At 44.3% G+C, this 14,704-nt stretch overlaps 1 protein-coding gene across 2 annotated transcripts in view; it reads left to right on the top strand.

The window, feature by feature from the left end:
• The window catches only part of gpr158a (G protein-coupled receptor 158a), a 51,593-nt gene extending 41,984 nt beyond the window's left edge, over nucleotides 1-9,609 (top strand). Inside the window, exons 9-12 of one of the 2 annotated variants that reach the window (XM_047329967.1) lie at nucleotides 2,846-2,951; nucleotides 3,062-3,208; nucleotides 3,311-3,394; nucleotides 3,866-9,609. In XM_047329967.1, coding sequence (XP_047185923.1) covers nucleotides 2,846-2,951; nucleotides 3,062-3,208; nucleotides 3,311-3,394; nucleotides 3,866-5,737 — 2,209 coding nt within the window. In that variant the 3' untranslated portion in view covers nucleotides 5,738-9,609. The remainder of the gene's footprint in view (nucleotides 1-2,845; nucleotides 2,952-3,061; nucleotides 3,209-3,310; nucleotides 3,395-3,865) is intronic. The other variant, XM_047329968.1, reaches the window with a different exon arrangement.
• The last annotated feature ends 5,095 nt before the right edge of the window (nucleotides 9,610-14,704 follow it).

The raw sequence follows: 14,704 nt of genomic DNA, 5'->3' as shown, positions 1-14,704 counted from the left end.
GGTCTGGTTCATCCTAATCACAAATATAATACAACAAGTTAAAATGAAATTGCTATAAAAAAAGCAACAACAAATAACAATTTTAATAAAAAATATGATAACATACATATACACATAGTACATGTCAACATATATAAATGCATGAAAGATGTCATAAAATAAAACAAGGTGTAAGACAAATTTGTAGCAAACACTTTTACCCAGTCTCCAAAAATTAGGTAGAAAAATACCTTTGCGCTATAGTCATATTTATGACTCATTAAAAACAATTTTTCAGAAGAAGTCTCATTCGGTCTCCTTCTCCAATAAACAATGGCCTAACAGAAGCACATGGAGTCAGCGAGCCGCCTCATTAGTGTCAGTTATGAAGAAATACCCAGAGAAGGAAAAGACCCTTTCCTCCAAAAAGTTTTCATACAAATATTTTTTAGCACAATTGGTGAATGTATAACCACAAAGGGGAAAGCAATGTATCTTTCCAGGTTCTGGATAATCCGCCAACCTTCCACCTTTTTGTCATTCCTCAATTCAACTCTATTCACATCCTTTGTATTTGTGTGGAGGCACAAATATCAGAGAGAGATATAGAGAAAACCAAAAGTATCTGCTTGTCTAGATGCCATCAGGGAGCCTGTATTGATATATTATATTTATTTTACTTGCACGAATTTAGCCACTTTGACAATCACACGTAAATCTTCAATAACTCACCTTCTGGAAATATCTTAATAGTCCCGCTACAGTAACCTCCATCCGTCTGCTGCAGGGAGGATAAAACATAATTAACCAACAAACGCAACCTCTTCAACACAAACGGATTGTGTCACGTCCATTTACAACACGTCCCACGTTTACCAGCTCCATATTTAATACCGTGGGGTTTGTTCACCGCTGCCATTTCAATGTTTTTACCAACCTCCACTAGATTGTCTCATTTGCATCATGTATAGGCCGAAGCTCAACTGGGAGCAGATTTTTTTTATTGTGGTGAAATCAACCCTCTCCCTCCGTTGTACGCGTCGAATCGCTGCACCGGTGCTGTTTATAAATGAGACGTTTCAGCTGACAAGCCCACCGCCATCCCCCCCCCCCCCTTAATGAGAGCTCAGCTCCATCACATTATTAAATAATGAACCATGTCAGAATGATTTATGTTTTTTTTTTTCCCCACGACAACATAAATAACTAGAATTATTGGTGGCCATAGCGCAGTTGTAAACGTCCATTACATTGAGGTCTATATATAAAAGATTACATAAGCAGTCTCTTTGGGCCCCAAGCAGCTACGATGCTAATGAATTCATGATCTAATAGTAACTAGCTAGCTAACTCCTACTGGATTCAGGTAGTAAAAGTAAACGTTAGCTAGCTATAGCTAGCAATATTAGCTGTGTCGATCTCCGCTAGTTAGCTGCCAGCTAGCTGTCATAGTAGGAGCTTTTCCAATAGCTAGCCACCTTTCTTTTGAAAACTCCTAGCTCACCGTTAATACATTTATTTTTTAGGGTAATATAGACCATAAATAACCGTAGGGTGGATATAGCTTGATTGAGAGCTGGTCCGTCTAATGGGTGCATGGTTACAGGTGTATGAGGGTGGACCAGCTCCCCCCAATAATTCTACATCTGGCCAAAAAAACTGTATTATCGACGTATGACCTTATATTTTGGAGGGTTTTTTTACGTGTTTGATGGGTTTTGAACATCTGATTCTTCGCGATTACTCTGCCAACTCCTTTAACGGGCCCCTTCAGCCTCATTGTGAATCTTTCCTGAGCTGAAAATGGCCAGACGAGACCCGTTATAAATTGGACAGTTGCCTGGCGCGGCGAGTTGATTCTGACTGACTGGCTGCCGCCTGAGATCGCAGCGTCCACCGGCGGCGCTTGTCGAAGGCCCCCCGGCGTCCATTTTTGTTGCTGCAGGCTAAGCGAGAGCTGGCGTGCCAAGGTTATTGAATCCTCATCTGCACAGAAGCTCCTCATAAAACATGAAGGGGAGAAGACTTCAAAAGCTTTGGGACATTTCATGTGCTGGACCTTTGCCTTCATTCGCGCCTCCGAGCCATTACTACAGTAACTGTTCGTTAATTTGCCATTTGCCAACTTCAACAACGTAATGAGCCTGCGAGATGACATTTGGTCGGAAAGAGGCTCTCCAGTGGTGGAATTAGCATCTGACAGGACATGCCTTCATATCCGTAGTGTGCACAAGGTCTCACTGTGCTGAAAGCCTGTTCGTTCATTTTTAGATAAAAGGCTCGAGCTTCTCCTCGCAGGCACTATTGTTTCTTCCAGTAATTATCTCAAAATCCTCCGACTGCCGTGTCACAGCCGGGCCCAGTGTTTTACCGTCTGGTGTATAAATAGGCTGAATCTTGTGACCAGATCAAGGTCACACCCCCCTTTATTGTGAATCCAATTGAAAGAATGATGAAAAAAACATTGTGTCCTTGCTGGGAAACAGGTTCACTCGAGTGGAGCTTTTTATGCGAGGCAGTGGACTTGACGCCTGGACAGACAGTGTGTAAATCTACTTTGGCTGAAAACTCATTAAGTCTGCCGGCGTCTGTCTCTCTCCCGGCTCCATCCGTATCTCAGGGGTTTACTGCAGAGAATGGATATCACAACACAATGTTGTCATACTTCACTGCAGTTCCTGTGTGTGCATTTGCAATTTGACCATAGGCTATCACAGGGCTTTTTTAAGATGCGCTTATCAGCAAAGCTCTTGTTCTGAAAACATCTGAATGTCCCCGTTGTTGTATCTGTAATATCTGGATTCAGTTTCGTCTTTTCTCTCCATCTACTCTTTATTCATCTCTTGGTCTCTTTGCATCCTGACAGGTTCACTCTTGCTCCTGAGCTCCATCCAGACTGGATGCTTCTACTGTTCTTCACCCACACCCACTTAACTGTAACAGTCGCACTGGGTCTCCTACTCATTCCTAAGGTAAAGTTCACGAGTCATGATAAGTACTGTACAAATATTTGAATGTTTTTACTGAGCCACTATATTTATGAGCCGATATATGGCACTTTTCTTTCATGCCATCCCACCAGTTCCTGTTTGCTGGCACCCAAATGAGAGATGACATAGCCTCGGAGGCCTATGAGGACGAGCTGGACATGGGTCGATCCGGGTCGTACCTAAACAGCAGCATAACCTCGGCGTGGAGTGAACACAGTTTGGACCCCGAGGACATCCGGGTAGGACATGTTTTCCATTTGCCTTTCCATCTCCATTGTATAACCTGGTGATACCTTCTGAATCCTCATAAAAATACTGAGCCACGGAGTTCTTCGTTGCAGACGCCAGACGAAACGGGCCATCTCAGTTCTATTAATGGCTGCGGAGTAAGGTCTTGTGACAGTCTTTGGGAAAAACGTACCAACGTGAGCAGAGATTTCTGTTTGTGTGTTAGAGCTGAAGAAGTCTCTCTACCTAAACATTTGGGCAGCTCAATCCTATTTACCAGAGGGGAGTGGTATTACGACGATATGCTGCCGCTCAAGAGCATTCATTATATTAGATGGGCATAGTGACGGATGCAATAAATTCAACACCTGAGCTTAGAGGCTGTTTCAGACCTAACAATAAAACACACTCCGTTTCCTTATTTAATGCTGTCCAGGACTGTCATGTCTTTTTCTTTCAGCTCGCATGTGATATTCCGTAGTGCATCACTTAACAACTGTTTGTAGTCACGTGTCATGGATTTGTACTGCATGTTCTCTGTGCAGTAGAATGTCTGCTTTTTCGTAACCGTGTCCTTTTGAATCCTATTAAATACAGATATACCTTTTAACAAGAGACTAACCACTGTTTTTCCAAATCTTTCCCTCCATTCTGGCATGAATGTGTAGGAGGAGTTGAAGAAACTCTACTCCCAGTTGGAGATTTACAAGAGGAAGAAGATGCTGGCAAACAACCCTCATCTCCAGAAGAAACGGAGCTCCAAGAAAGGGCTGGGTCGCTCGCTGATGAGGCGCATCACTGAAATTCCAGAATCTGTGCACCGCCAGTGCAGCCGTGAAGACAAGGAGGCTGGAGAACATGGGAGCAATCGTAACAGCATTTGCATGTTGAAAAAGAACCCCTTCGATCCGCCTCACCCTGTGAAACCAGCAAAGGAGGAAACACTGAAGAACAAGGTTTTCTCCCTGAAGAAGTCCCACAGTAGCTACGACCATGTCCGTGACCAGAATGAAGACTCCAACAGCTCGGCGACAGACACGATGGAGGTGACGACAGCCGAAGGCTCCCTCCTGGATACGCTTATGGGCAAGAAGCTGGTCAAGAAGAAGTCCAGTGAGAATATGAGTGTCCCCAGTGAATCTACAGAATCGGTCCCGTTGGTATGCAAGTCTGCCAGTGCCCATAACCTCACTGCGGACAAGAAACCAATTCATCCCAGAGCCTCCATGCTGCAGAAGTCACTCAGCGTCATCGCCAGTGCCAAAGAGAAGACTTTGGGTTTGACGGCAAAGACCCAAAGTGCAGAGGACAGCAATAAGAAGAGTCAGTCAAAGAGCAAAGACACAAAGGCCAGTGCGGAGCCAGATGACGAATGCCCATCGAAGATGATTATTAGCCAGTCGGTTGAGTACAAACCGAGTGTGGCAAAAGGCACAATCATGAAACAGCCGGTGAGTGGCAGCGAGCCAACAATCTGTTCCGATCCAGGCAAGGGAAAGGACCTCTATGATCTCTCGGAAGTGTGCCCTTGGGAAGTGGAAGGTCTCCCAACTCCTTCTGAAAACAAGGTCCAAAAGCATGTGTCTATAGCGCCAAAGGAAACCACAACAATCCATGGAGGGAGCACCAAGGGAGGCAAATCTCAGCAGCAGAAGCCGAGAGCTTCCGATCACTCGCCATCGGGTGGCAGGAATTCGAAGGAGACTCAGAGGACCACTGCTGTTCGAACAGAGGTCTGTCCGTGGGAGGATGGAGGTGAGAGTCAAGTGGAAGGGTCAAAGCAACAAATATCAAGTCAGACTGGTCAACTTGCTAAAACCCAGCAGCCTCATTCTGCACTAGAAAGCTCCAAAACGCATCGGGAAGACGTTTGCCCGTGGGATTTTGAAGAGCCTCAAAAGACAAGCGAGTTATCTCGCTCACCAGATACAACAAAGCAGAAAAAGGGCACTTCTCCAGTGGACGGGAGAGGGAAGAGTATACTTTCAGATCCGTCCAAAGTAGGAGGCTCACTCCAGCCACCATCTTCAAAAGTTGACGTGTGTCCCTGGGACTATGACAGTTCTACAGTATCTCCAAATTCTGAGAGGACACCTAGTCCCTCTCGAGTTTCCAAAACCAAGGAAGACCCTTTGAAAAAGAAGGGTACCTCTTCCACAAGAACACTTGCCAGGGAGAAATCAAAGGACATTGATGACGAGAAAAGCAGAACAAAAGCTAAGGACAAGAGCAAATCTTCAGAGAAACGTGCGAGCCAACAGAAAATGGCTGAGGTGTGCCCGTGGGATGTAGAGGGTCATCAGGAGGTACCGCTGGTAGAAAAAAGGGAAAGTGCAAATGTTGGAGCGGCCAAAGCGAAACCGGCCGAAGTCTGTCCGTGGGACTTTGAGGATACGTCGGATAAAAAAGGTACAGACAAAGGTGCTCCTGTGGTGAAACAGAGCAATCCAAATCCTAAAGGCGCCGTCGTCAGTGCTGCTAAAAAGGTAGATGTTTGTCCCTGGGACTTTGAGGATAGCACATCAAGCAAGAAGGCATGACACTAAACCTTATTAATGGACCACTGAAAATTATATTATTGATGTATACTTTTTTTCCACTTTGAAATCGTCAGATATTACCTTCTACTATTAGTGCGGTGACATGGAAGAAAAGTTGATCAAATTCCACAAGTTGCCTTCCTTTCCGAGGTTTTGTTCCTGTTTTAGCTATTTTGAAAATAGGTAAAATGTACAACAACAAAAAAAAAACAAAGTCATGACGAGCATTCCAGATTATTACAGGAAAAACCCTGAAGATAAATTGTAGACAAATTATGCAACTTTTGATTCAGCCTTTTCACTTCATGAGCAATGTTGAAAGTCTGAATTTATCATTTGCTCTTCACAAGACAATGATTTTCTTTTTCTTTTTGCGCATCAACATCTTCACTTCTTGGACTTGGATATGACATGACAGTCGAAGTGAAGAGGGGGAAAAATATAGTTTTTCACTTCTTTTGAGTGTAAGAAAAAGAAGAATGAGGTATGGAAACAAACTGCAGAAGTGAACGCCAAAGAAATAGGGAAACATTTGCAAAGAGTGATGTCAGTCTTCAGGCGGTCAAGTTCATTTATGAGTTTGTGTCCAAAAAGCCTTGGCTCAAGGGAGAAGGACTCGGTGACGAAATCAATCTACAGCACTTTAGACAACCCCATTAATTAAGAACCGAGGGCGGACTCTTGTTCTTCTCGTACGCGACGTCTTCTCATGTTTGACCTCATGGCATGATATCACACTGGATGTTACTAACACGCCGACCAACATTAGACATGTTCCGTTCCGGTTTTCTTGTTTTTGTTTAGATCTATTTAATTGTAGTTCTTGGCAGATTCAAACGCTTCCAAGTCTGCTGGGATGTACTGTATGTGCCTAACCAACTAGCATCGTCTCGTATTAGTCTGAAGTTGGTTCATCGTCTGCATTTAGTGACGGTGAGTTACAGGAAACAGCATGCACAGCCAGGTGTCCAGCATAGTAGGAGCACAGCTAATGTGTTCGCAAGTGTATAACCTTGTTTTGGTTTACCCCCATTCATTCAGAGGGGATATAGATGGTATATGAGAGCAGCATTTACATGAATGTGTGTCCAAATGGCAAAATATTTATGAACGCTGTACAAAGTAAGGACAGAGAGATTCCGTGTGGGGGAAAATCGAGAAAAATAATTTGCACCAGCTTTGTTGATGAGTCCAGCATGGGTCTTGTACCGCGTGTGTGAGTGTGTGTATGTGTGTGTGATTGTGTGTCTGTGGACACCAGTATACTTAATGAGAAACCTTATGGAGTCTGTTACACCATCAAGTCCCTGCTTTTTTTTTTTTGTCCTAACCAATACATTCCCGCCGTCTCCGACACCAAAAGTTACAGGTGAGCATGTCACTAATTTTAGTTTACAAGTGGTTGACAGGGATTAACTGCTTTAAAGATGAATTCTGGTTTGTTGTTGCTGTTGTTTTTTCATATCTATCAGTGACAATAACAATTTTTGTGGCAACTATTCTGTGAATGTAGAGATTTGCTTAACAAAAACATTACCTAAAAAAATTAAATGTTTTAATCAACTACTATAGAAAATACTTTGGTGAGAACAATATTATCAGGACTGATAGAAACAATGGCCAATAAGACATGTCTCTTTTAATATTTCAAAAATATGGAAGGATAATTATTATTATACCATCATATTTCTTTTCTTTTTTTTATTGTATTGGAAGTTCACAGGTAGCATAATGCATGTTCTTCCCCGTTTAATGCAAAGTAGGCTAAAGACCCAACTGACTAATTATGCTAATAACTTTAGAATTAGACTCCGCAATGTGGTTATCAATTACTAATTTGACTAAACCTTCTGAAGGTTTTGATTTGTTCTTTGTTTTGCATCAAAATGTCTGAATATATCACCGCGCACACTCCTCCTGCATCCTGGGATTACAGTGGAGAAAAAAAGAAAAAAAAAGAAGAAAATTCCCACATTATAACTCAAAAATAACACACCTGACAATATTTGCAGTAATATGAGTATACGAATATAAGCATCTACAGTACTTTACGGTATCTTGTGAGGATTACATGGTATCACTGAATGTCGTCACTGAGTGTAATTATCTGTGATTGCTGTCAAATTCCTCTGGACATGAAATATACAACCTCTGTAGGACTCCTTACTAACTGTGATATTAAAAAAAAAAAAAATGAAAGAAAAAATCAGTGCTCGTCAGTGAGAAGTTTACTTTTAAGTCCTCATTTTGATTCAACACGGCTCTTGAACTCGCCAAGTTTCTGTAGCACAAACCAACCGGAAGCAATCCAGTGAGAAATACGTAGCCGTCCTTGGTCCCATTTTGCCGAACGCTCGACCCCCGCGAACGTGGTTTAGACGCCGCACGTCTCATATCTGCCTCCCGACCAATGAGAAATGACCTCTGGCCACTGACCTGCGGGGGGCGACTCGTCTGAAATGTTTGTTTTTTTAAAACGCGCAGTGTTTGCCTCTCAGCGCGAGATTTGTCATCACCTCTGCTCTTTTTTTCTATGAGCTCCGTTAGGATCAGGGGCGTCTGAGGAGAAGAAACCCCGTCACCGTGTATGGATTGATTGTAATGCTTTTGATGGATCTGCGCGATATTTATGAACCAGATGTTGCCATGTCATCCATCACATGCGCCACCGGACGCAGGATTCCTGTTATGTGAGATTACCTGACCTCCTGTATGACAACGGCGACATTTCAAAAAGCCCCTTTTCTTGTGATCACTGCCGCGTTAGATTTTACTGCCCTGGGCGATGAATTATGAATGTGGCGTATATTCTTTTTTTCCTTCAAGTGGGGCCTCTTTTTCTTCGTCCTTGCAGGGAAGTTTATTCCGTGCTAATTATTCCTTAAAGTCGACGTGACCTCACGCTGAGCTCACTGCGATTTGGGGAAAATCAAGTGAAAAAGCGCCAGTACAAGCAATATTTTATAGCATATTCAAGCAACGCGTGTCTTGAATTGATTTATAGTGATTTTTTTAGTTCCCCCCCCCCCTCCCAGGCTTTCCCCCGTGAGATCTCCAGATCAGCGATAGATGGAGCGCAGAGGAAAACACAGTTGTAGTTAAACAGAAAACTCTTACAGTGCAATATCCCTCCACATCGTGCTAAGGATTAAGTCACCTCTTTCTTTATGCGCAGCATTCAATCTGCTCTGTTGTTTTGGATAGTGTGCCTGCTGTAGCATCCGCCATGCGTCTGTCTGCGTGTACTGTTACTGTACATAACCAGCGTCTTTATTGTCCGTCTCTCTGGAGATCACCGTCGTACTTTAGACGTCTACTCATCAACGAATCGGCGGACGCTTGAATCGGGTTTTTTTACCCGGGCGTCGTCGCTCTGGTAGCACGTCGAAGGTCGACGATGCCGCGTCCCGTCGCCTCTCTGTCTCACCGATCGGATCGTTGCCACGGCTGGCCGCTTTTAATTGAAACCCCGACTTCCCGTCTTCTCTTGTGACCAATCCTCGTGTCACACCCGAACCGCGAACACCACTACTACTATTGCTACTACTACTATTCAATGCTGTGACGTCGTAAATCTTGCTCTTGTGGCTTCTGCATGAATTCCAGAAATTTAGTAGGACCGATGTTTCACTGCCCTCGATAGAACAAAAAAAAAAGAAAAGAATAATCGATATTTCCATGGACTGTTACGAGTTGTATAGTGAGTGATACCCTCCCCGACCCAATGTATACTGTGCTTGTTATAAATATTGCTCTATGACAAGCGTATAGCATCGATATATGGGAATTTGGTAGATTTATATTGTGTTACATTGTGATAGCATGTACATAAAAGATACCTCCTCTGCAATAAACATTTATATGAAAGTGAACTGTGTTCACACTGTGTTTTTTGAAGAAAATGTTTGCATCCTAAACTGAAATGAACTTAAAGCCCCAGTGTGTAAATTTCCAGGCGGCATCTGGTGGTAAAGTTGCAACCAACTGAGCGACCGGCGGGGGACACTTTATGGCGGCGCACACCGCTGATTCCATTTCCTGCGACGTGTTCTGGAGCCGTTTTGTTGCAACAACCGTATTCAACGCGACGTAGCACACATGGCGACTCACACGGACGTCGGCTCCACCTCATGTTTACTCTAAATATTACACACTGCAGCTTTAACGGGGAAAAATGGCAGAATTTCAACTCTCGTCTTTTGCTCTCAAACATTTCTGATCCCACGCGGAGGCAAGATACGAGACGCTCCCATGATGCATTTCTGCTTGGTAATCGTCTCAGGTTTGTTTGCTAATTCTTGGTGTAGACATGCCCCCCCCCCCCCCCCCCCCCGCCCCCGGTCTCTAAAAGCCTCGTGCATCAGAGCCACTTCAGGATATGCGCGACTTGGCAGCTGTCCTGAGATGCTCTTACGCTGCGTGTTGTGCTCTTGCGGGACCGGAGGATCTATGGAGGCTCCGCAGGAAGAAGCAGACAGGAGATGGAATCAAGTGCTGACTCCAGACTCCTGGAGGAAGACGCAAAATAACTGGGCCTCGTTATTTTCCAATTCCAAAATAATTACTGGCCAAGGTGATATTAATCGTATCCTGCTCAATTAATCCACCGCTTCTTTTCAGCCCCATTAATTCTGCCTAATGAGCATTTAGGTGAAACAAAGTGTCCACAAGTACTTATACTTATATATCTCTGAATACATACACAGGCAGTGATGCAGTAAAAAACGAACATAGTCAAAAGGGGGCGTTGTGTAAAGCAAACCTGTTTGGCTGTTGATTCCAGTTTACTGGAGCACTTTCCAATACACAGACGACCAGTGTGTGGCCGCCGCGGGCGCCGAAAATAGACAAACTTCAGAAGAGGAAACGGTAGCTGTTGACATTTCATTTCATACTCATTATGACTGAACAAAGGAAGAGCAAGCGTGACTCGACGTGAGTGCGGGGGGAGGAGATTTGAACGTTCGTCCGGCTCCTCCCAGTTGCGTCCTGCACGATTCGACTGAATCGTCACCCGGTCGTGGGTGACGACGGGGATGCTGAGGACGGCTCGTGTGTCGTGGTGGACCCATGATGGCCGATGACTGCGTCGCTCATGACTCACAAAGAGATGATTGCGTGTGTGTGTGTGTGTGTGGGGTGGGGATGTGTAGGCCACAGGAACACACAGGTAGATGAGCACACGTGGAATCACACGAGCTGTACGGTGTAAGAGTCGACATCTCATTTTCTTATGTCCCGCAAAGGAAACACAAGGAAATGATGTCATCTTCATTGAGCTGCCATGCATCTGTAGCTTATACGATGATGACACGTATCAGGCGGATTTGCCTTTAAGTTCATACTTTACATACACACACGCTTGAGTTGACCCCTTCACCTCATCACTCTTCTTCCCGTGATTCATGACTCCAGAACCTGCGAACGCCGTCGTGGTCTTCTGATTCGCTGGAGACCACGATGCCACGTGGGCAGTTTCGCCACCCACCAGATCCTGCTCCTCCGTCCTCTGAAGCCACACACACACTCTGGGTCCGGACTCCCACACACACACACACACACACACACACACAGCGGTGGCTCTCAACCCCCCCCCCCCCCCCCCCCCCCCCCCCCCCGGGTTGATGATGTGAGCAAACCATGACTCACAAAGAGCCTCTGCTTTTACGCTCCACCATCAACCACCTCCACACACACACACACACACACACACACACACTCTCCACGATACACACATTTACATATACTCGCAGTGAGGCATTCAGGTACACGCTCGCGGCTCCATTTGTGCATGCGTAAGATAATGGGAAGGTCATCCAGTGAGTAATTCTGTCAAAAACAAAAAAAGAGCTGGCGTCACTCTCGGCACCTACTGACGCACCTTGTGGACGCCCACTGACCAGTTCATGTCATGTGGAAAGGCCCATAAACATCTACAGACTGATCACATCTTTTATTAAACACCGTCTGGAACTTTTGCTCAGAACAGAGGATTTCTTTTCAGAAGTCTCAGGCCCCATTTTTTTTTAAACAAGGCCAGGATCAGCTTAGTGTAAGGTTCTGCATTTCTGGTGTGGGACAGATCCACGGCAACAAAGAGACTGGAACCTGAGGGATGAGTGTCAGGCGGGCTCGATCAAACTTTATTTGTATTCGTGCAGGTTAGTGCAGTTCAAAGTGTTTCACAACGGACTGGTGGGCTGAAAAAAACTGGACTAAGCAAGTAAAAAAATGCTGACAGGGAAATATGGTAAAATGGATTTTAAAATAAAATGAACCAATCAGATAAAAAGAAGGAAATGTCAATAATAGTAAATAAAAACATGATGGATACACAGGTGGATTAATCAGACAGATGATTTGACTTTCTGGTCCTTTTGATTCATTAATTGAAAAAAACATTCCAGTAGAATATGGAACATTAGAATAATGGAAAACCAATAAAAACACATTTCATTTTGTTCCTTAAAATAAACACACACACCCCTTAGAAATACAACCTCTCATTGTTTCCAAAAATAGTACGAGCCCCCATTTGGCACCTATTCTTTACGGTGTGATTGATTGCGGCAAAATTATCATAAACCCCAAAGGGCCAATGGGTGATTCATCTCCCCCCGCGGGGTCTGACAGCACAGGGCGAGGCCCGGGCGGTTTCGCTCCTCTGTGATTATTCAATGTCTAACTTTAGATAATGTGCTTTGGCAGCACCAGAAATGATAACAGGGAAAATGAACTCTTCAAATATTGGCAATCAATGTGGTTATTATTAGCGTTACTGAAACCCAAGATTGAGACCCATTACACTGACCGGGCCCCTCTTCCTCCTCCACGCCCGGGGCCCATTAGATATTTATGAGCCAACTGCTTATCCAAGTCAAACAATACCAGTAACACACACACACACACACACACACACACATACCGTCCTGTATACACTCTTTTACAGCAATTACCTCCGCTGCAGACAGTGTATGCATATATACATTGCAATCATTCCATCTCTAAGTCATTCACAATCCACGTAGACGTGACGGATGGTCGTGAATTGACCTGCTGTCGATGTGCAAACACCGGCGTTACACACCTTTGTGGGCAAAAGGAGAGTGTTTCCCCCCCGAAACGATGAGTTTCTTCTCCTCCTCACATTGTTGTGATAAACTGCCGGGGGCCACCGGTGACACCTCTCCCCAATTAGGGAGGCCCCCCCCCCTTCAGCCCCTGTGTGCCGAGAGGAGCCCATTTGTCTGAGGAATTACCTCGTCTCGCTCCTTGTCAGATGAACACACACACACACACACACACACTCAAGGGATGCACTCCACCTCTGAATGGGCGACATGTCTTTTTTTTTTGCATGTCTGTCGATGATACATATGTTTCATGTCTGAGTTTCATTTCTAAAGGTAAAACTTGGCTAATATTGGCCACTATGAGCTGCTGGTCACGTCTGGTGTTTTATTGCTTATGACATCAACTAGAAAGACTTTTTTTCCCCCCTTGTCTTTCAAATTGATCAGGGTGAAAACCGCTGCCTGTCCGACACAGTCCAGATAACGCTCCAAAATCTTAATGCACAAAAGTGGAGCAATCGAAGACGAGACCCCTGTAGCGGGCCCAGAGTACAAAATCCATACGTACACTGTAGATTCCAGGAAGTCCAAGAACGAAAAGTCACAAAAAAAAAGCCGCCAGGTTCATGACATTTCAACGATTCGCAGCCAGGTGATACACAGCTCACACAGACTTTGACTATAATTCACATGAAGCATGATGTAAATATGTTGGAACATGTTAAAAATCTACCACAAGGCAAAACAAAAGTCCTTCAGTGAATCCACCATCCATCAGAGATTTTTTTAAATTCATCTGTAAAACTCAATACATTTTTCTTTCATTTAAATGTTGACTTTAATTTACATTATTATTATTATTATTATTAATAACTTTTACCATCCAACCCTCTGCAGACTGGTGAGTGGACGCTTGGCTGCGCACCGCCCCCTAGTGGTGGTGGCCTGAGGCTGTCAACTCCTGCAGAGGGGCCCATGGATCCAGAGGTACAGTAGAGAGAACTTTAAATGACTTGAGGTCAGAAGAGAGGAGCTGCTGAGTCCTTAAAATTAAACCATATCAAACACTTATTCCCCTAAAAATGTGTCTTGATTGAACTGGTTTTCACATTCATTCACAGTGTGTGTACATTTGCGTTCCCACTGTTCACTCGATGCAATTTGAATATTGCTGCAAAAAAAAAGAAAAGGAAAATCTACCTCCGAGCTTGTTTATTGCTCTTCTTTAGGATTATTATTATTAATTATTTTTTAAATGTGTGAAAACTGCTGACTTTGAAGTGTCCGATTTCCCGCCTGCACATTAACACAACTTCCACATATGTTTAACTTTCATCACGTTGGGACATACAGTGCTGACGCTTGTGTTGTCAGTGCGAATCCATCTGTCTTCTGCGGGGCGGGAGCGGCGTGGAGGGTGAACAGTGAAGAGTTCAATGCGTGAATCGAGTTCGTGACGACACTGGATCCAGCTCGGTGAATCAATTTTCGTGATCCCAGCACGAACGCGGAGGACGATTCTGCCGATCAACAAGTGTGTACACAAAACGGGGGCACAGGAAGGACGGAGGCCGACCTCGTCTGATGATCCAGTTCATTCTCATTTTACACAAGGTGAAAAAAAAATGATGAATAACAGCCATTTGTGTCTTCTTCTGGGTTGTTTTTTTTTGGACTCACATCACCAAAGGGGGCCGGTGCAGCACGAACACAGATGCCAAGCACAAAGCCCCAAGGCCAGGACACTGGTGAGTCACAGACATATCAACGTGTGTGTGTGTGTGTGTGTGTGTGAATGGAGGCAAAGTCAATGTTCATTCAGAAAAAAAAAAGAAAAGGAAAAAAAAAAATTGCTTTCCTTTGACGTCAATGGTCTTAATCACACAATTATAGC

Source organism: Scophthalmus maximus, chromosome 21 (genome assembly GCF_022379125.1).
Source record: "Scophthalmus maximus strain ysfricsl-2021 chromosome 21, ASM2237912v1, whole genome shotgun sequence".
NCBI classification, from domain to species: domain Eukaryota; kingdom Metazoa; phylum Chordata; class Actinopteri; order Pleuronectiformes; family Scophthalmidae; genus Scophthalmus; species Scophthalmus maximus.
This window is presented reverse-complemented; position numbering and strand designations above follow the sequence as displayed.